The sequence below is a fragment of the Pleuronectes platessa genome, chromosome 5, assembly GCF_947347685.1.
Source record: "Pleuronectes platessa chromosome 5, fPlePla1.1, whole genome shotgun sequence".
Lineage (NCBI taxonomy): Eukaryota > Metazoa > Chordata > Actinopteri > Pleuronectiformes > Pleuronectidae > Pleuronectes > Pleuronectes platessa.
In genome coordinates this window covers 20,733,142-20,761,117 of record NC_070630.1, presented here as the reverse complement: position 1 = coordinate 20,761,117, position 27,976 = coordinate 20,733,142, and the positions used below count along the sequence as shown (strand labels likewise).

Below are 27,976 nucleotides of genomic sequence, written 5' to 3'. Positions count from 1 at the left end.
TGACCAATAAGGACGACTTAAAAAGACATAGACAAATTTATAAAATAACATGTTTTAAAGCGTTTAAGTTTTCTATTCAAAACTCACAGATAATTATGTACAACATGCAATGTTGGAGAATATGATTGGTATGTAACAATAATAAAAAGAAGTGTCTGTCAAACACCTGTTGGTTGATGAACCTTCCACTACACCTCATTAAGAAGTGTGTGGTGTGATGGTGCCCCCTACAGGTGAAGCTGACCAAGTGCATGTGGACACAGCTTGCTGTGGAAGCAGAAGGTACCAGAACGGGAGAGACCTGAAGCTCTGACTCGATACCTGAGACCTGGATCTCTCACCACAGTTCATACAGGTACTGTGTCTCCACGTGCTCAGTATGAATCTATGTTTTGAAGCAGCCGTGAGACGCTTGCAGGTGATGAGTGTAGCAGTCTTTACTCTCTAATGGATGAACCTGGGACAACACATTTACAACAGTTTTCTTGCTCCTGTAAGTATTCTAGCAGCAGCAAGTTGTAGATACTAAAATCTGAAGAGTGCAAGACCTGAGGAGAATTCTATTCCCTTATTATATCTACCTCTGTGGGTCGCAGCTTCTCAAACACTGATTAGAGTTGATATATTCAAATAACTTTATTGAAAATGATGTTCAGTGTAACAATTACATGCTCAAAATGACAGTTGGTAAAATGTATTCTAAGCTGAACAGCAGACCTGAACCGGGTCCTTGCTGGGTGTTTTCTTTCTAACATGTGAGGACAGATGCGGGTGAATTCAATGTGTGAACGCGTTTCAACATGAACATCACTCCATGTATAGCGTTGTAACCTGCTCACTGCAAAAAAATCATTCTGAAACACATTTAGATACTTCCACTAGGTGCACAAAATAAAGGGTTTATCATACCCTCAATATCTCTCTCTTTTGAGAATATTTCACTTTTTCCAATTCTAGTGCCCTTTGGGAAATCATATTAATGGCATTTAGAGACAGGAAACATGTTTGTCTTCTATTGTTTGACAAGGCCAGGAGCAATAAGTATCTAGATATTGAACATTGCATTCCAGATAAAAAATGGAACAATATCAAAGTTTGAAAAATATGAAAACATGGGATTTGAACAGAAATATTTTTAGAGGCCTTCATTTTTAGACTTACCTCTTACCTGACTGATGCCAACGTTCTATCCACACTGAAACATTAACAACAGACTGGTAAAAGATTCCACTTTACTATTTACATGATGATTTGTGACTGGGTATTTCTGGAATGCCCCAAATCCTACTACCAGCCAGTGAAACTATCAAATCAGTATGGGATAATACGAAACAATGCCTTGGAGAGTATTATGCAATTTTAAACCATGGTTGTGTTCCGACAAATTACAATAAAAAAATGTTTATATACCACGTCCAGCACACAAACAATAAAAAGTGGTAGTATATTGTAGAACTGTTTGAGGAGGACTAACAAGGACTAATTCTGAAGTAGCTCCAAAGAATCAACACAGGACGAAAGAAAACACAGAACAGGTTTGGAACAGGCACAGGAAATGTTGAACACATATGTTGAGAACTAAGAAAGACAATATACGCAGAGAAGGGATGATTTATATAAAGATCATTTAGCAGAATGCACAGCTCACTACAAAATCTGATCAGAGGCCCTAACTCAATAGAAGTCTAAATAGTTACATGGCAGCTCAAACGTTTGAAAGAAAAAAGAGTGTCTGAAAATATTGTTGGAATGTCTTTGACTTTTTGTCTGAACATAGGAGTTGGAGACGTCATCTGTTGTGTAAGAGCTGCCGGCTTCTGAGAGGGTTCTCTCTAGTGTGTTCTGTTTTTTATTTAGCATCAAGCATGCAGGTACAAACATGGGAAGATTTAGCATCTAAGCGTACAGGGACCGGAAGTAAGAAAATTGGGCTCATGCTACATCTGGAAGTTTTTTTCATTTTCACTTAATCTGTGGATCATTTACTCGATTTATTTGATGAATCGTTCAGACTATAAACTATTACAGCATACTGTGAAATGATGCGTTCAGTATGAAAGTCTTCATCTGCTTGTTTTGTCTGACAAACCATGAAGACACTTAATGTATGACAATGAAGGCAGATTCTTGCTCCTATTTATGAAGCTTGAGCCAAAGACTATTTGGCATCTCTGCTTGAATAATGACTAAAGTAATTCATTGATTATTAAAGAAGTTGCAAAGCAGATTTTTCAATTGACCAACCAGTTAATGGACTAATCATAGCAGCTTTAGTTGTCCCCTACTGTTTGACACTGTCAGGTTGACAGCCATCGAATTATAACATGACCGTGACAAATAAAAACTTTTAAGACTTGATTGTGTTCATCCAGATGTGTCACCACTGCCCACTCATAACTTCCATGTAGTAGTATACAGTGTGACATCGTTGACAGAATTTGTTAATATAACCCTTGCTCCAGTTCTACAGTCACTGGTAACCAGTAGTATTGATCTTTTTAATATCTTGGTGCCATCTTGTACTGTTGGAAGCTTCTTTCCTGTGCAGTGAAAACACATCACGCAGCTTGTTGATCACCACCTTGGATAAGTTCAAATTCAGTGAATTCTTTCCCTGTTGTAACGAGGTCTGGTGATTATGCGCTGCAGTGTGCTGGCTGGTCAGAGTCCTGCAATGTTTTGAAAAGCACCAGCCCGACTGCCCTGCGTGATGAGCACTCACCCAAACTAGAATGTGTTGAGTCAGCTGCACTGCAATCCTCTGTCCCTCCCCAGTGTGCTATTTATACACACCCAAACCAGCCTCTGCACATACCAAAACACACAAAAAACACACACACACACACACACACACACACACACACACACACACACACACACACACTAATGTTGTGTGATACACACAGAGCTCGGCAGATTTGATAGCTCCTTGTAAACAATAGTGCACAGAAACCCTGGAGGCAGGAGGGTTGGAGCTGTGCCTCAGGGTGACTCAGTTTTTTTCCCTGACACAGTGTTGAGGAGGAAGCAACAGGTGGGCTCCGAGGCACAGAGCAGCAGAGTGCAGGAGACTCTCAGGCGGACCGTCAGCCCTCATGGGAGCAGCTGGACTTTACCAAACCTCACAGGATCACATGTAGGACACTGAGGTAGGACCACAAGTGAACCTTCAATTCAACTTTGAGAGTTAGTTGTGTTCTGCGATCTCAAACTCCGTTGTATGCAGGTTGTTTTCGTGCCGCTGCCTATAGAACATCTGGCCAAGGACAACAGACGGAGTGAAATCTTTCCCTCTGGCTAAATCCAACACGTTTAGTAATGATTCTTGATGTGCAGTGTTCCAAATGATTAAATAGATGAAAGGAGGAAACTGTTTGTAAAAAAACATTTAAAGTTTTAGACATTTACTATATGTTCTCCAAAAAGATGCATTCTTAATTACTGGTGAAAGAAGTTTTCAGGTATTTTTGAACAAGTGCCCCAAAAAAACCACTTGATTTATATAAAAGATCTTGAGGTCATACTTGTACCTTAAATAAAAGGCAGACCCTTTACAGTGTTATACTCTATATTGGATCGTCATTATGGTGTTTGTGTATAAAGCGCTTTTTAATGTTGGATTTGGTAGCGGTGGAACAAATAATAACTTCATTATATACTTTTATGTGGTTAAATTGATAATAGTGTGTCATAATTTACAAAATCACTGAAGCTGTTGTATGTAAAATCTGTATTAACTGAATTATTGTCAAGGCATCGGATAGTAAATGCTGTAGAATATAGCAGGAGTGCATGTTAGCATTTTATGCTACGTACAAAGTAACATAAAATGCTAATACTCAGATGAAGTATGAGGGTAGAATTGTCTTTGGCCCCACAAAACCGGTCCACCAATCATTTATTGGCTCATATTTGAACCAAATGGGGCTTAGAGTCGCTGTATGTTAGGTACCTTAACGGTGGGTATCAGCTGTTTACTCACCTATCTAGCAGAAATGTTGAGGTCAGCATCAAACTTCACCCACTTTAACCTCCTGCTTTCAGCTGTGCAAAGCAGTACCAATGTTACTTCACTTCCAAGTTAGCATGCTAACCAGCTAGCCCCGGCCACGCTGGTCTCGTAGCGTACCGATAGGAAGCTACTGTAGTGTCCAACTTTAAGAATTCATGAACAATTTGAATTCCACTTCAAGTCATATTTTAGTCATATTTTCTTATGTTTTAAGCTCAACACAGGTCGTTTCGGGTTCTCAACGCTGGCAAAACATGTGATACAATCCATATACTCAGTGTAATGTCTGAAGATATCTGTAGACCACTGACGCAGTTGCTGCTGCTCTGCTGCCGTGTTTTTGCACAACAACTCCTCAACTCAACAGAATGCAGTTCCCCCGTTTCAAGTAAAGCTGGTTTGTGATGTCAACACTGTAATATAACCTCTCCTAATTTGCGCTCGGTTGATGAATAAAACGAACCACGGCATTGTTCATGTGTCACCGGTGTTAGTTTCACTGGTTCAGGTTGGAGTCTGCTCCCACTCTGCAGCCCTGACCCGTACGAGTGGTTATTCTGTGGACTGTGGCGCGAGCTTCACCCTGAGTCAGGCTGCAGGAATGTTTGGTCACCGAGCAGAAGAAGATTATAATAGGTGACACAGGGTGCTGTCAGCTTTCGTTGACCACATCTGCGTAGGCTCTATTTGTTAGCAGCTATAAATGTGTGTGACTACTCAGCTCAGTTAAATGCATCGTGTGGGTACGTTTCGTATTTACACTGCTTGTGTTGGGACCCAGTGATGGAACTCTTTTGCGCCTCGTCAAGTTTTCAGTAAATTTATTGAAGATGAGGGGAGCTTTTGTGAGCACATCCTCTTTTCTAGCTTCTATCATCTTCTATCTAAGCTATTCAATATTTGTCAGGGAGCAGAGAGTGTGTAAGCAGTAGGCTGTTGTCTAAACCCTTTAGATTTGTAAGGTGTAATGGACTTTGTTGCCTCTAGAGGTCACAAGCAGGGTCATTTTAACGTCTATACTCCGTTCGAAGTTACAATGAACTTTCAAATAGTATTACCCAGTTACTTCTTTCTATCTCTTCTGAACAATATGAATAAGGATTCAGGAGATAAGAAAGCAATGAATTGGTTGTTGATCTTTATTTTCATAAAATTCATATTTGCATATCCGTGGTTTGCATGTGCCTTCCTGTCATGCATTACTGTGGGAGAGCGGAGCAATGCCCTAAGGGACGGAGCTGGGATCAGACATGTTCGCACAATATTAACATGACATCAGCAGTTCATAATAACGAGTGATTGACGGTCATGATGGTGGCTGGAGGCTGTTCCTCTGCATAATTGCATGTAATAAGATCATGCAGTGTTTTGATGAACTGCATGAGGGAAATCGTGTGTCAGGTGCTGCACAGTGTGTTTGAATGGTAATCCAAACAAAACACGAAATCTGATAATGTCACCTCTGTCTCGTGGAAAATCTGTAGGGGCACTTTTCATTGTTCTATGACAGTTTATTGGCTAAACAATGCATCAATAAACAAGTTGTTGTATGTTGCAGCCCAAATTCATATGATAATACAGAGGAATCAGTGCACAAATCTATGTTTAAACGAAATAAAAGCAGCAAACCTAACCCTCAACTTATATACATGTGTTCAAGAAATGACGAAAGAAACTTCACTATTTGAGTCTCCCCTGAAGCTTATACATCCAACAAGTTTCCCTATATCTCAACAGCACATCCCTATATCTGTGCTGACTCAGCAATTTGTTTCACTACAATATGAAGAAATGGAAAATCTTATGTCATATTCCTTAGTTTTACTCCTTTGAGATACAAGTTCCCCTTTTTTGATCTAACTAAAGCAGTGAACAACCCATGGACACAATGCGTGCGTGTGTGTGCGTGTGCGTGTGTTAATAAATATTGAATAAGCAGATGACCAGCACTCTAGGAGTCAGTGGGGGTGGGGCAGTGTTCTAACGGTCACCACTTGGCAAGAACATTCATACCTTTGCGACTTCTTTGGCAAGTTGTCTTCAAAGTAAAAGCACAATGTTCATTTTGTTGCGGTAAGGCTTGATATCCAGCTGAGCGGTTGTGAACTTGAGTCTGAGGATTGTGTTGGTTGCGTAACAGACCTGCAATGTATGAAAAAAAAAACACCAGTTCATTAAATCATTAAAACTTATATTTAATACAGTAAATTCAGTTTTATCTGATAAAAAACATTGACTCTAAAATGCAGCCAGGTAGGATGAACACAATGTTTCTGGAACTTCCCTCTGCACCATAGACAATTGTATGAATTGTTTTTTTTCTTTAACTTAGAATGTGCCCTTTATATTTAATACTTTACATTTCCATCGGGAGCAGTTCCTCTCTATGTGTTTATGACAACTGAAGGCTGCGACATGTTCTCTCTCGTGTTTGAAAGGGGAGGGTGGGGTGAGGGCTATTTAGCTGCAACATGCAATTTCACCAGTAGATGTCACTAAATTCTACACACTGAACCTTTAGCTCATTATTTCATATTTATATAACAGAGTGACGAGAACGTAGGATACATGGTGCAGTTGCCTCTCTGTTCAGTTTAGGCTGAGACTGATCATACACTGTGCACCTGCTGTGGATCCGTCTCTTCAGTCTTTCCCTGAAACAATGCTGACCCAGGCTTGTCGATCTTACATATCAGCTTTTACTGTCAAACAGAAGATTCCGGGTCCCACAGACACCCTGAGTCATTCCAAAGTATAGCGTACATAATACTCAACTAAAAACAAAGGGAGAGGCACTCACTATCAGTTCCCACAGATATTTAGAGAGCAGCTCACTAAACAAACCTCACACCCAGCTGTTAAACCCAAGATGTAACTAAAATAAGATTCCAAAGTAAATGAACCCGCTCTTTCCCAGAGGGAGCATGGCGCCCCACGGTCGGTCGCCACTGGCCGCCTGAAGCCCAGCATTGACATGTCAGGAAGTCTGACTGGAATCACTATCTTGAAAGACCTGCTGAGAGAGAGAGAGAGGGAGGGAGCGAGGGAGAGGGGAGGGGATAAGAAAGAAAGAGGGAGGGAGGAAACAAAATAGGGAGTGTAATAACGGCACTGGGAAGATCTGTTGGCTTCTGTCAGTGTGTTTCCCTGCAGCTTGCTGCGCTCATGGATTATTCTGTGACAGAGCCTAAATTAGGAGAGCAGGGACCTCAGTGTCTAGTAGATACTGTCAACCACATGGTAACGTACAATCCCATCCTATGTACTGTGTCTGTCTGCCAGTTTAGAGTGTGTAGCGTGAGATCACAGCGTCAGGAAAGGTGTTTCCTTCACTTCCTCATTGCTGCTGTCTCAGGCACTTACAATATATATGTGTGTGTGTGTGTGTGTGTGTGTGTGTGTGTGTGTGTGTGTGTGTGTGTGTGTGTGTGTGTGTGTGTGTGTGTGTGTGTGTGTGTGTGTGTGTGTGTGTGTGTGTGTGTGTGTGTGTGTGTGTGTGTGTGTGTGTGTGTGTGTGTTTGTTCAACTGTTTGGGTTGTGTGTGTCAGTGTTGCCAGTTGTGAGCTTCAGGACAGATTTGTATTTGCATGTGAGGTGGAGAGACGTACAGTATATCCAAAACCTGCATGCCTGTTAATGTGGACTCTAGCCCTCTCATTCATTGTGTGCGCTTTACTGTGTGTTTCTTTCTATTTGTGTTAGAAACCACTTATTAGTGTCAAAGGAGGGTTCAGTGTTTTGGTTGTGGCTTTTTTCAGTGGGACTCACCTTCATGGTGTAAAAAGAAGTCTTCTCCTCCTATAATTTCTTCTGCAGTCAGTGTCCTAACTTGCTGTCGAAGCTTCTCCCTCTTTCCTTCATTTCAGTTTTGGGCTTTAGTCCACTTTCAGCACAGGCAGCTCAGGCATGCCCGGGCACTTCCCAGGTATTGGTATGCATCAACATTACAATGTGTGAACACAGTTTTTTACCTTTTTTATTTTTTTATTTTCTAAAGAGGCAGAGTTAACTGGAAACCATCATTGTATCAAGAAAATAAAAACATATTTACTGTATATCAACAAGTAGCTGTTAAAATGAGTTTCCACTCATCTGGACTTGATGGAACATGTTGACTCAGGGCTGGGATGAAACACTTCTCAGGCCAATACAGAAGTCCTAGTTAGTTAAATAAAGTGCTGTTATAATGAAATGAATGGAATTTGAAGCACTGTGCTTTTATTTTGAAGCACCCCAGCTAGTGTCAGGCACATGGTCAAGGAGCTGCTGTGAAGTTGGAACTTCTGGTCAGCAGCCGGTCGTCAACAACATATGTAAACATGCACTACATGCATGCAAACATGTTGCTATGGTTTCACCCCCTCCGCAGCTCCTGTCAACACAGTCACCTAACATGCAGAAGTCATTATTACATTATTACATGTAGTTATCGGTACAGTCCTCCACACATGCAGGTGAATTTTATGAATGCAATACTTATACTTTATAGCAGTTACACTGTGCCTGGTATTTGTGAGAGGAAAATGTCTGGAGTAAAAATTCCTAATTAGTTAGTATAAGGAAATACTAACACTACTCTTCTTCTGTCTCTCTTCTAATTGCTGAGTACCCCTGTAATAATGCACTAATTAGCCTACTGAGTATAATGTAGTAAAGAATTACTGTATTGAATGATTACTCATATTATAATATAGTAATGACTACTGAGTTCTAATGGGTTAGAATGCAGGGTTGTACATAAAGATGGACAACATGACAGCTCGCTGAAAGTGAAGCAGCGTTTTCTTAAATGCCCCCTAGTGGCTGGCTGCAGTACATGCCAAAGTATATGGCATATACATTTTTTCTCAAAGATGGTGTCTGTCACTTAAGGTATTTGTTTAGGTCAAGTTTCAAATCGCATTAATGTCTGTTCAAGTGCAAAGTTTGGGTTTAAATAGTTATTTGATGCTCAAAAAACAGGGTGAAATGTCAGGATTGACATCTGAGACTGCCTCACGATTGGTCGAGTGTCTGGATCGGCAGGACCTTGCTCCCTGCACAGAGTCTGACTCTAAATGTGTTTCTACAACACTCAAGATCTAAAACATTTATTATGAACAAATGCTAGCTAGTAGAGTGTGAATGTGAAACCCTCTGATGAATGTGGAGGAAACACTTTGCTGAAAATGCAGGTTTAGAGTCGATGTAGTTTTTTTAGCTTTAGGACAAAGGGGCTGATAGTTCACACTTTGACTCATCCATCTACCTCTTGACCTAAGGATTGAAACCATTAAATAGATTTTGGAAGTGCATACAACATCTATCTCCTCTGTACACTTCTATTGATGCACCTGAATTTAAAAGTCTAATCCAAACAGGGCTTAATGGATAAATAATTACCTCCACCATGGAGGTTATGTTTCCATAGCTATCTGTCAGTCCTGTCTGTCAACCAGATTATGAACCGATTTCAAGAAGATGTTATTCAGGGGTGTGGCATGACCCAGGGAAGAACCCAATACATTTTCTTTAACATGGTGAGATTAAGGGTTAGCCTTCGGTGGAGGTATGCGTTCTCCAGGTGTCCTTCTAGTTGCCTCCTCAAAAATGCACAAACTAAAAGTAATAATTATCCTGTTATTATAGTGTGTCAGTCAACAGACCAATGTACTGAGTATTTTACTTGGTGTCTTATGGCACAACAGCGAATTTCGGCTTAATGTTAGCACCTTTCAATTACAAATGGCTACAGTTTAAAGAGCATTTAAAGGCCATAATCAAATCACTGTTAAAGCTAATTAAGAAACAGAAAATGTATTAAATTAGAGCAGCCACAGGTTCACTGCGCAGCATGCTGTTAACACACCAGTCAGAGTCAATGAGACCCCTGGTGCAAGGCTTTTTGTTTACTGTTTGTCAATCTGACCCATTCTCAGGAACATGATTTCTCATGAACACCTTGAGGGAATTTCATTTACTTCAACTCAATGGTTTGATTCACACTCAAGGTGACCTCCTTTTTTAACCCAACAATCTCAGCTGTAAATCTTTGATAAAAATATAATTTGATGTGTAGTTTGACATTTGAGGAGAAGCCAGAGTTGTGACTTGTACTGCAGCCGGCCTCCAGGTGGTGATCAAGAGGCTTCGGCTTCACAGTTGGGGAGCTGTCATGCTGTCCATCTTTATATGCTGTCCGGCAAAGGGTGTCATTTTCATTTGCAGCCCCCGCCTATCAGTAAGCGTGGCTGTTGTGAGTAAACATTTAGCAAAACTTTATTCAATTAAATAAATAAAAAACTAAAATTGAAAATTCAATCAAATTCAAACTAAAACATGTGGGATACTGTTTTGTTGACTACATATATATATATATATATATATATATATATATATATATATATATATATATATATATATATATATATGTGTGTGAGTAAACATTTATACTATCTGAATATTAAGGCTGTATATGTTGATTTAATTGGGGAAAATCTCAAATTCAGCGACAACATTGTCTCCCAGATAAATCCCATCGTTCACATAACCCAGCCTGTCCCTGTCACTTACCATGGACACTGGACACAATGTAGGAAGCAGCCAGTTGCCGGGATATTAAGCGATTAAGCCAATTCGTTTCCCTATTCTTTTCATTACACACAAACACACACACACACACACACACACACACACACACACACACACACACACACACACACACACACACACACACACACACCAGACACAGAAGGTTGAGAAAACACATTCCAGTAAATTAGAAGCGGTGAAGAGTAAACTTGTCTTCACAGTTTGCCAGCCAATTCTGGGAATCAGTCGCGGATCAAGTCAGAAGTCAAAGATGTTTTTTCTTTACTATATAAAATCTAAATCGGGCCGTGTTCCTTAAATCTAGTTCTGTTCCAAACAGGTAAATCCAAAAGGTTCTAATACCTTTTTTTTCTGTGTAAGATAAGTCAGACGTTAGAATGTCCTCCCTTCTCCACTCTGATTATCTCTGTTGAAGCTTGTCCTGCGACATACAAGGAAACATTTTTACATCTCAATTCTCACCTGCGCCACATTTTAGACCCATTATGTCTTGTTTTAAATATGAACAGACTTTATTTATGAATGAAAACATGGCATTTAGAAGAAACCCTCTAATTCACTTCCTATTTTATGATATTAAAAATAAGAGAAGGATAATTGTGAATTGTGCAAATGTTTGTGCACTCATTCAGCTCTTATTGCTTCTTCTTTCTCCAAACACACCTTTAGTAGGGGTGGTCAAAAAGTTGTTTTTTAACTTCATCTGTCCTGGGCATTCTTTTCCAAAATAAGTCTGACACATGCAGATGTTTATTTGCAGACTTGAGGCGTTTTGTGAAGAGGTCAGAGGTAAAGTTTCCTTTTGGATCAACGCTGCAACAATGCACCACCGCTCCTGCCTCAGATAAACCCTCCGTCAGCTCCTTCACAGTCATGGCTCAGCCTTTTTACAGGAAGACATCCAGAGTCAACTGAAAGGTTTGCCCCTGGTTCTCCTTAATGTCAATTTCTTGATGACCAATGAGTGGAAATGGAAAAACTGACATTTTCAACCTTTCATAACTTTGCTCCGCTTCATCTGGCTGCATTTTTTTAATCCTCGGTCAGTTGACACCACAAGATCTGAAGTCATCAGCTGATTCCTAAAGTGAACTCTTGACCTTAGTGGAAGCAGGTTTGTATAGCAGACAAATGGTTGGCAAAATGAATTCAGCAACATTCATAATATTTCTTAAACTTAATTTTTCTAAACAATAATAATGCGTTCTCAAGAGCAGATAACTGATGACCTCTGCTTCCGCGTTTCACATGAACTTATCTCCAGGGGCTGCAACAAGCTGTGGGCCTGAGTGACTCTCCCCTCAGCCCTGTCAGGTTCACAGCACTGGTTAGCATCATAGCCTGACTCATATAAGCTGTTAGCAGGCCAATCAGAAGCAGGACAGGGCCACGTCTTTTTCCAGCCCAATTGGACAGTTCTACTTAGTCTGAGTGGATGGTCATTGAGCAACTTGCTGAATAGTTGGTCAACACAGGTGTAGATACAGGTTCAGGATTTGTGCTTGTTCGTATCTCAGAGAGCATCGAATGTAAAACTAAGAAAGTGAAGGGGATGAAATTAGTAATTAGAAAAGTGAGGATTGTCTTAGTTTGTTGATTAACTATGATGTTAGTCAACTTTATAAGATAGCATGTTGGTCTTGTGTGGTGACAGCACTCTGGTACAGTAAAGACATTATCAGACATGAACTGATGTCCACACCCAAGTGTCCCAACATTTTCCAGAGTTTGCCTTTCATATACGAAGCAGAGCAGGAGATTATCTCGGTGATACATGTTAACTACAGGAAACACTGGGTGGAGAATGCAAGGCGCAGGATATGACGTGAAAATGATGATGCAGAAATCACATGTTTTTGTTTTTCAGCACATCGGTACCATTGTTGGCCCTTATCATCTAATTTACCACAACATCCTTGTCATACCTCTCTCTCTGTCTGTGTGACTGTTTATGTGTGTGATAATAATGGTCAGGTAGTGACAGATCTGGATCCTGCAGCTCTGGAGTCACAGATACCTGCAGAGAGAGGGAGGGAGAGAGAACAAGCTACAGGACACTACACTATGCTGTTCACTATTTGCATCCCATGCAGAGACAAGAAACACACATAAAGTCAAAATCAGCAAATATTCTGTCAAATTGATACTTATTTGGTTCTTACAGATACATGCATCTCATACGTTCTGAATTACTAATAAACCCTGTCATTCATTGTTGTTCTCTTGCCAGCATTGTTGTGTGGTGCTTTACTCTGCATGGTTGTGGAACATATTATACATGTGGTGGTTTTACACCGAGAAGCTACAATAACTTGTTATGATGTCAGCTAAGTGACAGCTTCCATGCTGATCTACCAGGGGCTCAATCACAGCCCACACTGTGCTGACGTCCTCTTCAGTCTGGGTCTCATGAAAAGCAGGTTTTGTTGTTGCTGCATGCAAATGATCCATACTGAGTGTAAGACATGTATAGTATATAGGGTTCACACCTACTCCAGGGATTGTGTCTTATTCTCTGCTCTGTGGGTGTGTGTCTTTCAGCATTGAAGGTGAAAGGAGTGGAACTGGGGAAAAGCCTCTTACAGTTTAGTGTCAGAATCCCAGTTCCACTTCCATGATGACCCATGAGGCTGCAGTTATAAATCAGAATCTGTGGCAGTTTGCTAAACTTTAACAAACACTGGAAAATGCTGTGTTTCCTGTGTTTGTGACGTTGCCCCCCTGGTTCCTCAGTTTGTTACAACTTGAATACATATGATCGTGACGGATGCATGTCCTCCTTGTCCTTGTGCAGGCTGCCGCACGGAAGCTCTCGTTGGACGGTTTGCTGCAGATGTCCAGCTCTGAGCTGCAGGACACGATGAGACGCCTGGGCTCCAACTCGGAGGATCGTTCTCGCCTCACGGCTGCCCTCTCCTGTCTGAAGAGTGCCGATGAAACAGGTGTGCAGAGAACACTGGACTAGATTGTAGTTAAATGCATGTAATTCACACAAGGTGATCCAGACTGTGCTGATAAAACCGTTTGATTCATACATCTCCAGAAATAAAGTTATAGAGCGGTTTAACCCCGCCTCCTTTTGTCAGACAAGGTGATACTTTATGGTGGTTTTTAGCTCAACTGTGAGAACTTCATATACAACAGTCTTCTCTGCCCAGCAGCTTTCAAACACCTGCAGCAGGGTTTCTGGGTGAGTGGGGGATCGCACTGGTTTCTTCCAATGCAGTGGAAGACCCAGATTTCATAAGGTCTTTTAGTATGCAATACATATTATACTGTAGAGTGTATAATGTTGTTTTAAATCACTTGTAAACTGGACTCAATTTTTAATGGAATTATTGCAGATATATATTTTCCTGTTGTTGCTTATATGTGGCCTTCCCTCTTTGACCCCAGGATGCGACCAAAGTAATGCCTTCCCTCCGGTTAGCAAGCCGGCTCCGCAACCTTCTGGTCCCCGCGGCCACTCCATCTCCATATCAGTGGCACCTTGTTCAGACAGTCAGAGACCATACGTGTCACCTGACGAAACGCCCGATGTCTTCACCCTGGACCCAAGCTCCCCTCCGGCCACCCAAACGTCAAAGACGCGCACTGCCAGGGCCTCCCACACGTCACCGCTACCTTCAAGGAAGCTGCTGCAGCTCTTCCCAATCATCTCGAAAAGCAAGAGTCAGGAGTCGCAGCTGGCCAATCGCATCGAGGACCCTGCCTCACACAAGTGAGTTTTTCTACTATTAATACTACAGTCATGTCTTTATGACTTATATCTTCTAGTAGAACAGGCAGATTTCCATGTAACATGGGTTTTCTCTGGCTTCCTCCCGCTGTCAGAGACATGTAGACTGGGGTTAGGTCACTCTAAAGTTACTGCTGGTGTGAATATAAGAGTGAATGGCTGATTGTCTCTATATGTTGGCCATGCACTGGTGACCGGGTGTATCCCACCTCTCACCCAATGTCAGCTGGGATTGGCTACAGCTCCTCCTGTGTCCCTTGAAGGTTAAGAAGTGTAGATAATGGATGGATAGATGTCATTTAGTGGAGGAAGACCAGTATTACACCAATGTTCACATTTTACTTCTGACATGTCCATTCTCTGTCAGTGGTTTGCATTGCAAAGTTCACTTGTGTCCCAGAGATAAAGTGGATTGCAGTATCTGAGAACCTGCATTAAGTGCCAGCTGCTCTCTGTCTCTGCAGGAACTGTAAGAGGAACAAAGTGCTGGCTGCCCTTCACATCAACGGATCTGGGAACAGTCATGAGGATTCGGTGCTGCGCTCGCCGCTGCTGTCTGCCCGGACGCCCGGCCCTGTCCCCGCCTCAGCCCCATACATGATGCCAGCCGTCCCCAGCCTGCTGGACAGTGAGTTAAGAGTCTGGTGCTGGATTATTGTGTGATCTGTTTCATTTTCACATGTTCGCTGTTGTGTTTTTCTGCTCCTCGCAGATGTGACCATGCACAGAAGTTCCCCTCAGACAGTGAGGAGAGACATTGGCCTGGCCGTAACACACAGGTCAGTCACCGTCGCCTCAACAGGCCGCCTGCCTTGTCTGGAGTAAAGAAAGTGATAGTTCCTGTAGAAACCATCTATGACCTTTTAATTTGGTCCATGTCCTATACTGAAACCAGCCACCAGATGGCGAAAAGAGGCTTTGGCTTCACTTTTGGGGAGCGGTCTTGACATCAATCTTTATATATAGTCCATGGTGTGAAAGGTTACACATGATGTAATGATATAATATTGTTTAAACGTGAAAGTAAGCAAGGTAGAAATAATTGCAATGAAAAAGTATTGCCATCAACCTCAGGACAGGATGCAACCATTAAAGAGTGAGTCTGGGTAGTTTCATTAAGATTATTTCTAAGGTCTGGACAAAAGTCGCAATAATTTCTTCCTGTCCGATTATGGTCGACTTCCCAGACTTCCCAGATCTTCTTCACGAGGTCAGGACACTGAGCAGGTTGAGGAGGACTAACTGACATTTAAGTGTAAAATCCTTACAGCTGTAAATCAGCCATTTTTCTTCAGTAGTCTCTGTGATGTGTTTGAGATGAACCCACAGGGACAAATTAGCTGTCTCTTGGATAGTTGTACAAACAAACAGGCCCACAAACTGTTTTGGAATGTTCTGCTATCGTTGCTGTGGTTTCCTGTGAACTCCCTGAGACAGTGGATGCGGGGCAGACAGCGTGACTCGCTGAGCCCTCGCTCTGAGCCCTCTGGTATGAACCTCTGCGGAGTACGGGCATCCGTGTTGTTAGAACGCAGGAATGTGAACATTGCAGAGTGCTCGGTCTTACCCAATGTTTATTTTACCAGACTGTGAAGGTAATAATATGAATCTTGCCTCTGCATCCAGCTGTGTGACATGGCTGCGTTATGAAAAGGATTTGGTTGCATTTTGAGGCCAGCTTTTTTTTACAAACCCCCATTCTAGCGTAAAGAAAATATTATATTATATTTATATTCAATTTCTGCTTATAGATCCCTTTCACCTAATTCTTACACACTGGACCTCTAGTTAATCGTTTTGGCAACTGAAATTATCATTACAATTTAAGTTGATATTGTGAATTTGGCAGTTGCTTATTAATAAAGCCCCTGTAATGATCAACATTAATTCCAGACGTTAACCTCTCACAGCATCACTGCTAAACTGAGGGTCAGATTTTAAAGTGGTCTTCAGATTCAGTCTGCATACATTTTTATTTCCAGACTCATATAAGTTCACCACTTACCACTGAAATGTGTCATCTTTGAGTCCACAACCAGAATAACTGGTCAAGAAGTTCTAGTCAGTCGTCTATGTCACCAAGTGAACAAGTTTATCTAATATGAAATAAGATATCCAGTTCACAAGGGAAAGAAATCACCCTATGAGCTGAAAGTGACATTGACCTTTGATCACTAAAAATGTAATAGTTTATCTTTGAGTCAAACTGAATATTTGTACCAAATTTGTAGACATTCACATAAGTCATTCTTAATATATAATGGTAACAAGAATGAGATAGAGAGATGGACAAAATATAAACACAATTGGTCCCGCAAACTCCAAAAAAGGAACCAGACAAGAAATCAAACTCGGGTGCAATAACTCATTTCACTAGATATCACATTAAAAAAAATACTAAAATCAATCAACCATAAAGCAATAAGGATATCAAAGTATTGTTATGTTACTGTAGCAATGAATAAATGCTGGAATCAGACAAATCAAACTAATTCCAGTCTGTCACTACTCACCAAATCATTAGCATTGTATGTAAAATCATTTCTTTGATCAGTCATTCACAATAGCCTCAGGGGCAGAATTATAAGGCCCAAAACACAATGTGTATAAATCCTCATCACATGTGAGAGGACAGTGTCTTTATGATAGGTGTCCATTGGTCTTCTGTCCTTTTCAGGTTTTCAACCAAGTCTTGGCTCTCCCAGACGTGCCAAGTGTGTCACAAGAATATGATGTTTGGTGTCAAGTGCAAGCACTGCAAGTAAGAGATCTTAGATATGACCCCCCCCCCACCTTGTGCGATCATAATACTGCATGTTACGGTGTCATCAGTGCACGTCATCATCCGTGTGTTCACAGGTTAAAGTGCCACAACAAATGCACCAAAGATGCTCCCTCATGTCGGATCTCATTTCTCACATGTAAGCAACATCATCACCTTTTTTTTTTTGTATTCACTTTATCGTTTTCTTCCAATTTTTTTATTCAGTTGTGTTGTGTTGCTGTGTTTCACCATAACATCTCAAGTTAGTCAGTTGTGTCTGTGGACTAATCATTAGTCTGTAGCAAGTCGTGATTTTTATGTGTTATGCTCTTGAGTGACTATTTGACATTATCGAACACATTCAACACATTTGCTGATGTAAAATCACGTTAATGCTTTGATCTGACTTTCAGTGCCAAGGATGCGCAGGGCTGAATCAGTGCCATCAGACATCAATAATCGCATCGATCTCATAGCGGAGATCCCACTGCAGTGGGGCACTTTACCAAAGGCATTAACCAAAAGAGTAAGAAGAGATTTTACTACATTTATATGCTTTTAAATCAGCTCTGGCCTCAAGATGCTTGTTCAGGTAAAGATTAGAAGTATAGAGAAGAGATAAGGTGAGTGCATTGAAAACATACTGTGTGTGCGTTTACAGGAGCCAGCCCCCAATTTAAACCAGGTGGATTCGAGCAGTAACCCCTCGTCAGCCACCTCCTCCACACCCTCCTCCCCAGCACATCTCCAGCAGAGTAACCCCCCGAGTGTCAGCACCACCCCTCCAGCCAACGCCTCACCGCGGGGCTCCTGCGACAACCGCTTCCACTTCCCAGGTGAGCACGGTTGCCTTGTCACCGGTGTCACTCCAGTACACCGAGGCCTCGTGTCATGGCAGCAGGGTTCACGGTTAAGAGCAGCTGGTTTACCCTGTCTGTAAGTCTTGAACAGGTTAAACTGGCAGATTCAAACATCTCACTTTACAACACAGTAGAGTTTATCAGCCTATAGAATAACCATAAAGATGAACCAACATTTCTGAAACAGACCATTATATCCTCTGTAAAACCATAATGACTGCCTTTAGCCAAGCGGACGTAATAAACTGTCAAGTGTACAGGTTTATTATGTTTTAATTTTGCATTGAATGTTTAAAATGTTGCCATTAAAGTAGCCCGCATATTTGGTTTTGTGCTGGGGTGCTTATGCTCTTTGTTAAAAGAAGACCCATACAAAGTTAGACATAAGTGTAGAAACTGACACAGCATTTGTAAAAATGTGAGCCAAAAAACAAAAAGGTATGAGGTTCGGACCTGTGGACTTTTCAGTTTAACCAACATAATAATTGTGAACTGTGTCTCTGACCACGATCGGGATCCATGATCTATTATTTAGACCAAATGAGTTGGTGTTGGTCCAGAACAACCTGAACCAAGGTTTAGTTCATTTGCAGTATAACCGGTAATTTTTTTGTTCAGACTTTCAGAATAACTGCATTCAAGAGATAATAAAGAGATAGAATAATTTATAATATATAATAATCCTTACAATTTCAATCGGGTCTCACTGTCTGTCAGTTCCTGTCAGTGCTCGGGCCCTAAAAAAATCAAATTAAATTAAATTAATCCTGCGCAGTCCGCTTCTGCGCAGGAAGTAGTTTTTTTTCTTTCAAATTAATTTAATTTAAATTAATTAAAAAATATGACCAGGATTGCGCAACCCTTGAAACTACCAACTATAAAATACAATTTCTAAAATTTCTACGACTGCAAAGCAGCATCGAGTGGGCCTGAGCACATGCATTTTGAAGCGTTGCATGCGTTTTGCCTTTTGCCTAAAAAAATAAAATTATGACACATAGAGCTGTTCAGGCTTGGACTCTGATCATGAGACAGAAGTTTGGTGGTGAATGCACAGTGGAAGTTATGACAACATAAGGATGGATGAAGGATGAACCTTCGCCGTACCTCAATGTTTACATGGCTTGAGGAAATGTCCCAATTCTGAGAGAGAGCCCTAAATATGCTTTGTTAGTTCTGAAGGAGAGAGACATGTGCAGCAAGGGATTTGTAAGTGGAAACCCTAACGACCAAAAATCCATCCCCCTTGATGGCTCGTTAATTGTGACATTCTCTCTCAGCCGTCCCCTTGATTTGTCTTTTTACTTCAAAAACTTACTTAATATGTAATTTGCTCATTGGTGTCCACACTAGTAAGCTGTATCCTTTGATTGAAATTCATTCACGAAGTAAAACAGTAAAGTATTGACAATAAGCAGCATTTGTGAATGATGAGCATTACTCTTGTATAAGTGTGGTACTCTGAAGCTCTGTGTATTTTCCAACAGATGTTCCTGCTTCCACACATACAGCTGTTCTCCATTCTGGCAGCTGCCATGAGTCTGGGTAAGAGACACTGATACAGATACTCAGTAAAACACTTCCATCCACTACATATTACATGTGCCACATAATCAGCTGTTAGCTTATCACTGATATGTGTATAAGTCAAAGGTCATTTAGATATTGTCTTCATTACAGTCTGTCCACTAGATGGCCCTGAAAGGTTCGTTCTTACCCTGTGAAATGGCCTGTCTCTGACACCATACTAAAATAAAAAATTTAGGAATCATTAACTTGTTAGTCGGACATTTTTGTTGTAAAATTTTTAATAACAGAATCAATATTGAATATCTATTATTGTTCAGTCTCTTGTTCAGTCTCTTTTGTATACTGTTTACACGCATACAGGATAATATGTCGTTGATTTTGTCAACTGCTAATTCTTCTGATCTTCTTTCAGAGTGTCTCAGGGGGGCGTCACTGAGGCGCAGCGACCTGCCACAGAACAGGAAAGGGTGGGTATCAACAAAAAGATGTGAAAAACATTATTTGCTTGAATCATTAGCTTTGTTTGACAAGTCTTTATGTGCCACTGACTGTCCTGCCGGCGCTCTGCAGTGGAGCAAACTGGACAAGCTCAGGTGGTCTCAGTCTGGATCCATGGTTCAGTTTAACTGCACTACACTTATTTGTTTTGGTAGTTCAGACTTTCGGACCAGTTGCAGGAAGTTGAGACAGCATTAAACAATAGAAGAAAAACGAAGACACGCAGGATTGAATATAATATTTGCCTCTGTTTGAGCTATTTACTGTTTTCTGTAGTGTTTAGTTTTTGTTTAACACGTTAGAATAGGCCTTTAGAAATGTTATTTTAGTTAGTTTTGGTGGTTTATGCTTTTGTTTTGAAGGTGCTGGGCACCAGGTGGTTATATATTTACATGGGTAGGTTGGCATAGGCAGCCAGGCACAAGAAGGGGTTCATTGTTTTTTACCAGGGCGAGAGAGACAGTCAATGCCATTACTTTGTTTGTTCGTTAGCTGGAGAAATGGAGAAATAAACCACACACAACGTGAGTTCTGTCTAGACAGTTGACTTTTTATTCCCTGCATAAGATCACTCCTCAGGTGCCTCTGTGGCTTTTCTTTCTAATCAAGTTCGAGGACAAATTGCTACCACAGGCTCTGAAGACGTTCATTTCACTGGTAGTCAAACTATAATGATATTGCAGTGGCAACGATAAGGAATATCATTCAGTCTCCATTCATACTTTTTCGCCTGTCTACAAACCAATCAGTGTAAAGGTAGATGCAGCCCACGTAGTAAGTGACGACAGGATGTAAATATGTATCGCTTCAATGTCAAACCAAAACTGAAGACGCCCTAAAAGTCTGTGTTCATTCCCCTAATTCTGCCATGTGTCTCAGGAGGAGGAGGAGGCTGAGGATGAGGAAGAAGCTGACCGGTGCAACAGTAATAACAACTATCCCAATGAGGAGGATGATGAGGACGGACTAGAGGACCTGCCGTCTGCCATATGTCGTCAGACCGCTGGCCGCCGGAGGGGCCCAATCTCTCGTAAAGTCAGCCAGAACAGCATCTACCTGCAGGAGTGGGACATCCCATATGAGCAGCTGCAGCTGGGAGAGCTTATTGGGAAGGTAAAGATGGAGACGGGATACATTATCAACATTCGGGTCCAGCACAGCTGACACTTTTGACTTAATGTGACTGAACAGGGTCGCTGGGGGAAGGTACACAAGGGTCGCTGGCACGGCGAGGTGGCCATTCGCCTCCTGGAGGTTGACGGGAACAACCAGGATCACCTGAAGCTCTTCAAGAAGGAGGTGATGAACTACAGGCAGACCCGGCATGAGAATGTGGTCCTGTTCATGGGCGCCTGCATGGCCCCGCCCCACCTCGCCATCATCACCAGGTGCAGCCGCATGACTCATCAGATTAGAAATCAAATAGATATCCACTCTGATGTTTCCCAATATTTCCAGTACAGTTCCAGTCACACATGTATGTTTGTGCCACACAATGTTTTTACATGTTATGTGTGATGTGGAGTTTTGAACTCAGTTTTACTGACAGGGCTCCATGTGCTCTGTCTGCAGTTTCTGTAAAGGTGTCACTCTTTACTCTGTTGTGAGGGAAAGAGGTCACATGCTGGACATCAATAAAACCAGACAGATTGCACAGGAGATCGTGAAGGTGAGCAACACTCCAGCTGCTGTCAGACTGTGTGGGATGGATTAAATCCCATGTGATCATTTGAAAAAACTCAGTATTACATAACAATGTGCATGTCGAGGTCCTAGGTTTTTTCTTCAACTCTTGCCCAACTTGCAATGGCAAACTTATTTGTTAATTGTTTGCTGGTTGGTTCATCAGGTTGAAAACCTTCAAAACACAAAAAGAACAAGATATACAAATATTTCAAACAACTTCAATCCAACGAATCAAGTAAAGCTTTTTTACAGTGTACGTAAATGAATGAATGCACAGTATTCAAACATCAATATAAATTGAACAAACAACTAAGTACACTTAAACAAAAAGCCAAACTTATATGCATGCCAGCAAACTGATATGCAGGCTGCTTGGTTATTATTTTACAATTCTTCAAACATGACATCCTTACATTAATGACGATAGCAGCACTTCCAATATTAACTAATCTTCCAAATAAAAGTCTTACCATTAGTTGAATGCTCTCTCCTTCCTCTCTATCTCTGTTTGCTGAGAGTGACCTTCCATTCGCAGGTGTTCCAACTCAGGTCGTAATGAGCAGCCTGCACTGGCCTGCTTGTGGTGCATTATGGGACTTGAAGTCAAAGTTCATCTTTTTACCTCAACAGTGCATTTAAGCCAGATACCATTAGATGTTTTTTAGTGTAGGGATGTATCACACAGCATTCACAGTATGTTGTCTGATAACAGGACATAGATGCCATGAGATAAATGCGGTTGTTTAGAATTCAATGGCTCCTGTCCTTTCTCCTTTGAGTTACTACTGACCTGTTTAGGAATGGAAACAGGGCATTGTGGTAAAAAAGTTCTCAAACAGTCAGTAGAGTATATTTATATTTTAAAGAGCACTTTGTAAGTCATCATGTTATTTATCTTATCAACCCTTAAATATCAATATCAAGAATCCAGTATGGTCAAATGTTTATTATTGGTAAAAATGACAAAAGAAAAGGAGGTCGTTATTTTTGTTACTATTATATTAGATTATTTAAATATTGGGAGAGTGAAGAAAATAGAAGGGACATACGCAGCAAGGTGAACCCTTTCTTTCTGGATCCCAAATCTTGAACCAATCTCAATGTTTCTTGCAGTCGACCACAACCACACATTTCCACCTCCACAAAGAGGCCATTTCATTCTTTCTTTGGAATAGACACTGTTAATTTTGGCAGCTTTTTTTTATTTAGTCTTAGTCTTAGTCTTTTGACGAAAATGCATATTAGTTTTAGTCACCTTTTAGTCATTTTAATCCTTCTTAGTTTTAGTCTAGTTTTAGTCGACGAAAACAAATTCCATTTTAGTCTAGTTTTAGTCGACGAAAACTAATTCCATTTTAGTCTAGTTTTAGTCACATTTAATAGCCACATTAAACTTCTTTTCTATAAAAACATATAGCTGCAGCCTAATAGCTTAAAAATATATATTTAATTTTAAATGTGAAAACAAAAAGGGAGAGCAGGTCAGACTGGAGCCGGACACAGAAACTGAACATCGGTACAAACCAACTGCAGCTTCTGCTCTGATGAAGAAGCTGCGGCGCTGATCTCTGACCAGCTGAGACCAGAGAAACTCTGTGTTTTCACTGTTTCCATAGTTAAGAAGCAGTCGGTCACTGAGAGGCTGCTCCACGAGAACGCGCTCTGTTTTCACTGTGTCTCTCTGAGCGAGTGCGCGAGGCGGGGGGCGGAGCTACGGACCGGAGCGCTATCTGGGAGCGCACAGGCACACACACACACACACACACAGATTCACTCGCCCGCTACTGATACTTCATGACGGCCTGATACGATGATGTTTTAAAAATTATTGTGACTTAGTCAACCACCAACATTTTCGTCTCGTCTCGTCTCGTCAACGAAAATTAAAATAGATTTCGTCATAGTTTTTATTTTCAAAGATTCGTTTTCGTTACGTCTTCGTCTCGTCTTCGTCATGGAAAAAAGGTCGTTAACGAATATATTTCGTCATCGTCTTCGTCAACGAAATTAACACTGGTGTCTTACACATTCTCTTTTCTCCCTGACACCTATGATAATTTTGGCGCTGATAAGTCAAATGATGACGTATGTTGTTAATTGCTAAACTTATACTTGAGTATAATGAGATGCTCCATATTCCTCATTTAACAAAGTGAACAATCTGATCTTCTGAGATTCCTGCAAATGGCAATAGATATGGGGGCCACTTAAAAGGGTTTGAAAGACTGTATGAAAACTAAGTGATATGAATAGAGTTCTTTCCTACAAAGAAACGACTCATCATCCTCGTAAGTACTATGTTGTGTTAAGGAAATCCTTCTCTTCTACAGGGAATGGGTTATCTTCATGCTAAAGGCATCATCCACAAGGACCTGAAGTCTAAGAACGTCTTCTACGACACCAACAAGGTTGTCATCACAGACTTCGGCCTGTTCGGGATGTCTGGCGTGGTACAGGAAGGCAGGTAGGAGTCAAGCAAAGGAATACTACAAATACTGCTGGATCAGTTGCTATCTTCATAACTGCATGTACTGAGTGTGTGTTCACGTGTGTGTTTAGAAGGAAGAACGTGTTGAGGATACCCCGGGGCTGGATCTACTACCTGGCTCCAGAGATTGTTCGGCAGATGAGCCCAGAGGTGGAGGAGGACCAGCTGCCTTTCTCCAAAGCTGCAGATGTTTATGCATTTGGGTACTGACTGATGTTCATAACACTTAAACAGTGGGCTTAGGTGGAAACTTAACTTATACTTCATGCTGAATGTGGGGGAAATATAGGTTATTCACAAAGATTTGACCTAATGACCTTTGGTTCCCTTTCATTCATTTGAATCAAGGACAAAAAGCAGTCCCATCAGTCATTTGAATGTGTGACTTCACAAGTTCAGCTTCATGTTCTACAACTTGTATCCCTCACTGGATATTCACATTTTCTGAAAGCTGTATTTCCCTGTGTCTCCTTAACTTGATGTAACATCCAGTGAAGGAGAATCTGATTCATGAGGTGGTTTCACTGTCGCCAAATTTCCCGACCTGACTTTTACGTTGTGTCTTGTTCAGCACAATCTGGTACGAGCTGCAGGCCGGAGACTGGCCAATCACCAACCAACCTGTGGAGGCTAAAATCTGGCTGGTGGGCAGCAATGAGGGCATGAAGAAGGTGCTGGCAGAAGCCAACCTGGGCAAGGAGGTCACGGTGGGTCTGCTAACATGATTCAGTTGCTTGCTAGTAAATGGCCTGTGTTTAAAGCATCCTGGTTCCTACTGTTTCACGTATTAATTCTCTGTATTCCACCCCAACAGGAGATCCTGTCTGCCTGCTGGTCCCCTGAGGCAGACGGCAGACCCACCTTCACCACGCTGACAGACATGCTGGAGAAACTTCCCAAACTGAACCGCAGACTGTCTCACCCCGGACACTTCTGGAAGACAAATGAGTATGAATCATAGAAAGAATGTGTATTCCTGATCCAGGGTTAACCTGCCCACAACACCGATCGCACCAACATTGAAAGGGGGAGTCTACATCATTTTATTTAGTAATAAATCTATCATTAAAATCCGCATTTTCCTGTTATGAACGCTTAAAAACGAAAGCATGAAGACAGAGGTGGGTTCAGGTAAAAGTACCAATACGTGATAAATCAAATGGAAATTTTGTAAATAGGATTTTGAAAAGAAATGTGAATAATATGAAGCTATCCTGCTGAGTATCAAGTACTATAAAAGATTGTCTCTAATCTGACTGCTGTGTTGTATTTTGGGGAAATTGTCATATTCTTTATATCCCAGATTACATTTTAGTTGCTGCTCTCTACATGTCCTTCTCTTTTTTTAACAGACACTTTCATTGTGTTTCTCACAGTCTGAAGTAACTCTCATTCTTATGTTTCTGAGAATCACTTCTCCTTATTTCTCCCCTCTGTCATTTCCTCTTGGGGGCCGACTGATCCACCTGCCTGCTCCTGCTGTGCCTGATCTCCGCGGTCTCCCTTGGAACCTGCTTTTCCTCCTCCGTCTACGCCTGTCTGTCTATTCGCTCGCTTGTTTTCCAACACTCCTGATTTCTGTCTCTTCACTCCGTTCATCTCCTGGTGTAGGTCGTGGGATCGTCATCACTGTCTGAGAGATCACTGCCATCAGGGCCTGCATGCACACTGTCCATACATGTACAAATACAGCAGCTGAGAGGCAGTGGTGCTCTTTAAAACTGACACTGGATTTGAGCAAATACTGACTAAATTATTAGGATTTTTTGATTCATGTTATATTTATTCTGCCCACATTGTCTTGGCTAATTTTCGATACACTAAGTTGTCAAGTGTAACATACATTAGCCACAGAGCCTGCCATCGTTTGACGAGGCTCAATTGACACACACCAAAGTCACCATGAAGCCAGAACAATCAGTTGAGATATAGGAGCAAGAATGTACTGATCCAGGGACTGTGATCAGACAGCTGATTTCCTGAAGAGGATATATAGATCAATCGAAACTGAGGACGAGAGATAGTGTAAAGAGTTATTTAAAAGACAAAGGTTAGGAAAGTTCTTTTTATTTAACAAGTTACATACAATAAAAACTGGTAAATTTGATTTGTCATTTCTAGTGTTAAAATACACAAATGAGTAAATGTGTCATTCATATGAATATAAAGTTGATCATGTTACAGCCACGCTAGACAGCAGCTGCTCAGTAAGCAGCTCAAAATACAGATGGCTGTCAGCAGAAATTGACGTTGGACAAAACAATTGTGAAGATTACTTTACTTGTCTTAGTCAGGTACAGACCACGAGCATCAGTTACCACATGTAAATGAGCTGCTGTATTTATACATGCAAAAAAATAGGGAAAAATACTGGCTGCACAACTCTAGTCTCTTACTGTGGCTGACTGCATATTACCACCATGACAAAAACGTTTGGCTCAATTCCTTGTTTTAACCAGATCCTTTCACATTGAGAAAAGATATTTTCTTTTTTATTACATAGTTTCTTGTTAATTGCAGATACTGATTCATTAAACCTCTAGAAAAAGTACATGTTCTGCTGCAATGACTTCCCTCGCCAACTGTTTTTTCATTACAAGAATGTTTTGTGATGTAAGAAGATAAAGTAATGATGTTTTCATTTCCACAAAAGTTACGAGACATTTATTGAACAAAGAGGAACGAGGTTTTCTGCACAAAGGCTCTTGCTGCTTCACCTAGTAATACAGAGCCTGGAGTTAGTGGTATACAGTCTAGATATACACATAAGAGAGCACATAATGGAGACGCTCAAACTGATGTGATCTCGAGAGGATGTGGTTTCTGCATCTTTATGTCCTGAACACCTTCTACCGCTGAACAGAAAACAGCTTCTCAGATGTTAAGACATTAGCACACTTAACGATTCAGTGGTTCAGATTGACAGCGCCCAAATAATGGTTTTGTTCAATACAAAAGAGAAGTGTGATATTGCCACAAGTGTGTGTGTGTGTGTGTGTGTGTGTGTGTGTGTGTGTGTGTGTGTGTGTGTGTGTGTGTGTGTGTGTGTGTGTGTGTGTGTGTGTGTGTGTGTGTGTGTGTGTGTGTGTGTGTGTGTGTGTGTGTGTGTGTGTGTGTGTGTGCGCATTTCTCGTGTGTTTCTGTATCACTCAAGTGAACAAAGTGTTTGGTTACACAGTACACTCACTGATTGTGTCTGAATGTTTTTGGGCTTCACAAATGCAGTGGAAGCCAGTCAAACGTTATCAAGCATTAACCGAATGCATATATGTATATAAAGAGCTAGAGGTTGTATTTAATATACAGTGCTGTTTTTTGATTCGTTATTGGTACTTCTTTCATATTTATATGATTTTAGACACTGTAAACTGTTGACAGTTGATTGGTGTTTGTTTTTTCTCGGGGTGGGGTGGGATAATTTTTGTACAGGATTTGTTGAAGTTTCTGTTCTGAACTGCTGTAAACATTAAAACTGATCTCCAAAGAATCTCTGAGCGGCTTTTTTGTGCTTTCATATTTCTGAAATGATCGAAACTCATCACAATAAGACCTGCATGTGCAGTTGTCATGGATGCAACGGCATACCATAAGAGCAGGTTCTAAAAATCATTTGAACATCACAGACTGACCCAGTCCAATTTAAATCAAGACCAAACACATGAGACTAAAATGGGCATTTACCTGTCAAAATATGAAAAAAAGAAGGAAAGATTACATTAACATTCTCAACTTGAAAAGAATGCTTAAGAGAAGAGATGAACTATCCTAAATGACAAACTGTAAAATGTATTTGATATGTACTACAATT

At 41.0% G+C, this 27,976-nt stretch overlaps 1 protein-coding gene across 2 annotated transcripts; it reads left to right on the top strand.

Moving 5' to 3' along the window:
• Positions 1–246: 246 nt before the first annotated feature.
• LOC128439866 (kinase suppressor of Ras 1) lies at positions 247–27,655 on the top strand. Of its 2 annotated transcripts, XM_053422344.1 has the most exons (19): positions 247–355; positions 3,015–3,149; positions 13,398–13,545; positions 14,000–14,324; positions 14,807–14,970; positions 15,055–15,121; positions 17,020–17,103; positions 17,202–17,263; positions 17,520–17,632; positions 17,768–17,942; positions 19,454–19,511; positions 19,909–19,963; positions 20,874–21,107; positions 21,186–21,382; positions 21,567–21,663; positions 24,011–24,144; positions 24,240–24,371; positions 24,740–24,875; positions 24,983–27,655. In XM_053422344.1, exons 3-19 carry the CDS (start codon positions 13,437–13,439, stop codon positions 25,127–25,129), a joined length of 2,289 nt encoding a protein of 762 aa, XP_053278319.1. In that variant the 5' UTR covers positions 247–355; positions 3,015–3,149; positions 13,398–13,436; the 3' UTR covers positions 25,130–27,655. The 2 variants fall into 2 exon arrangements, with proteins under 2 accessions (XP_053278319.1, XP_053278318.1); XM_053422343.1 differs by lacking the exons at positions 247–355; positions 3,015–3,149 and adding an exon at positions 7,095–7,252.
• Positions 27,656–27,976: the final 321 nt, after the last annotated feature.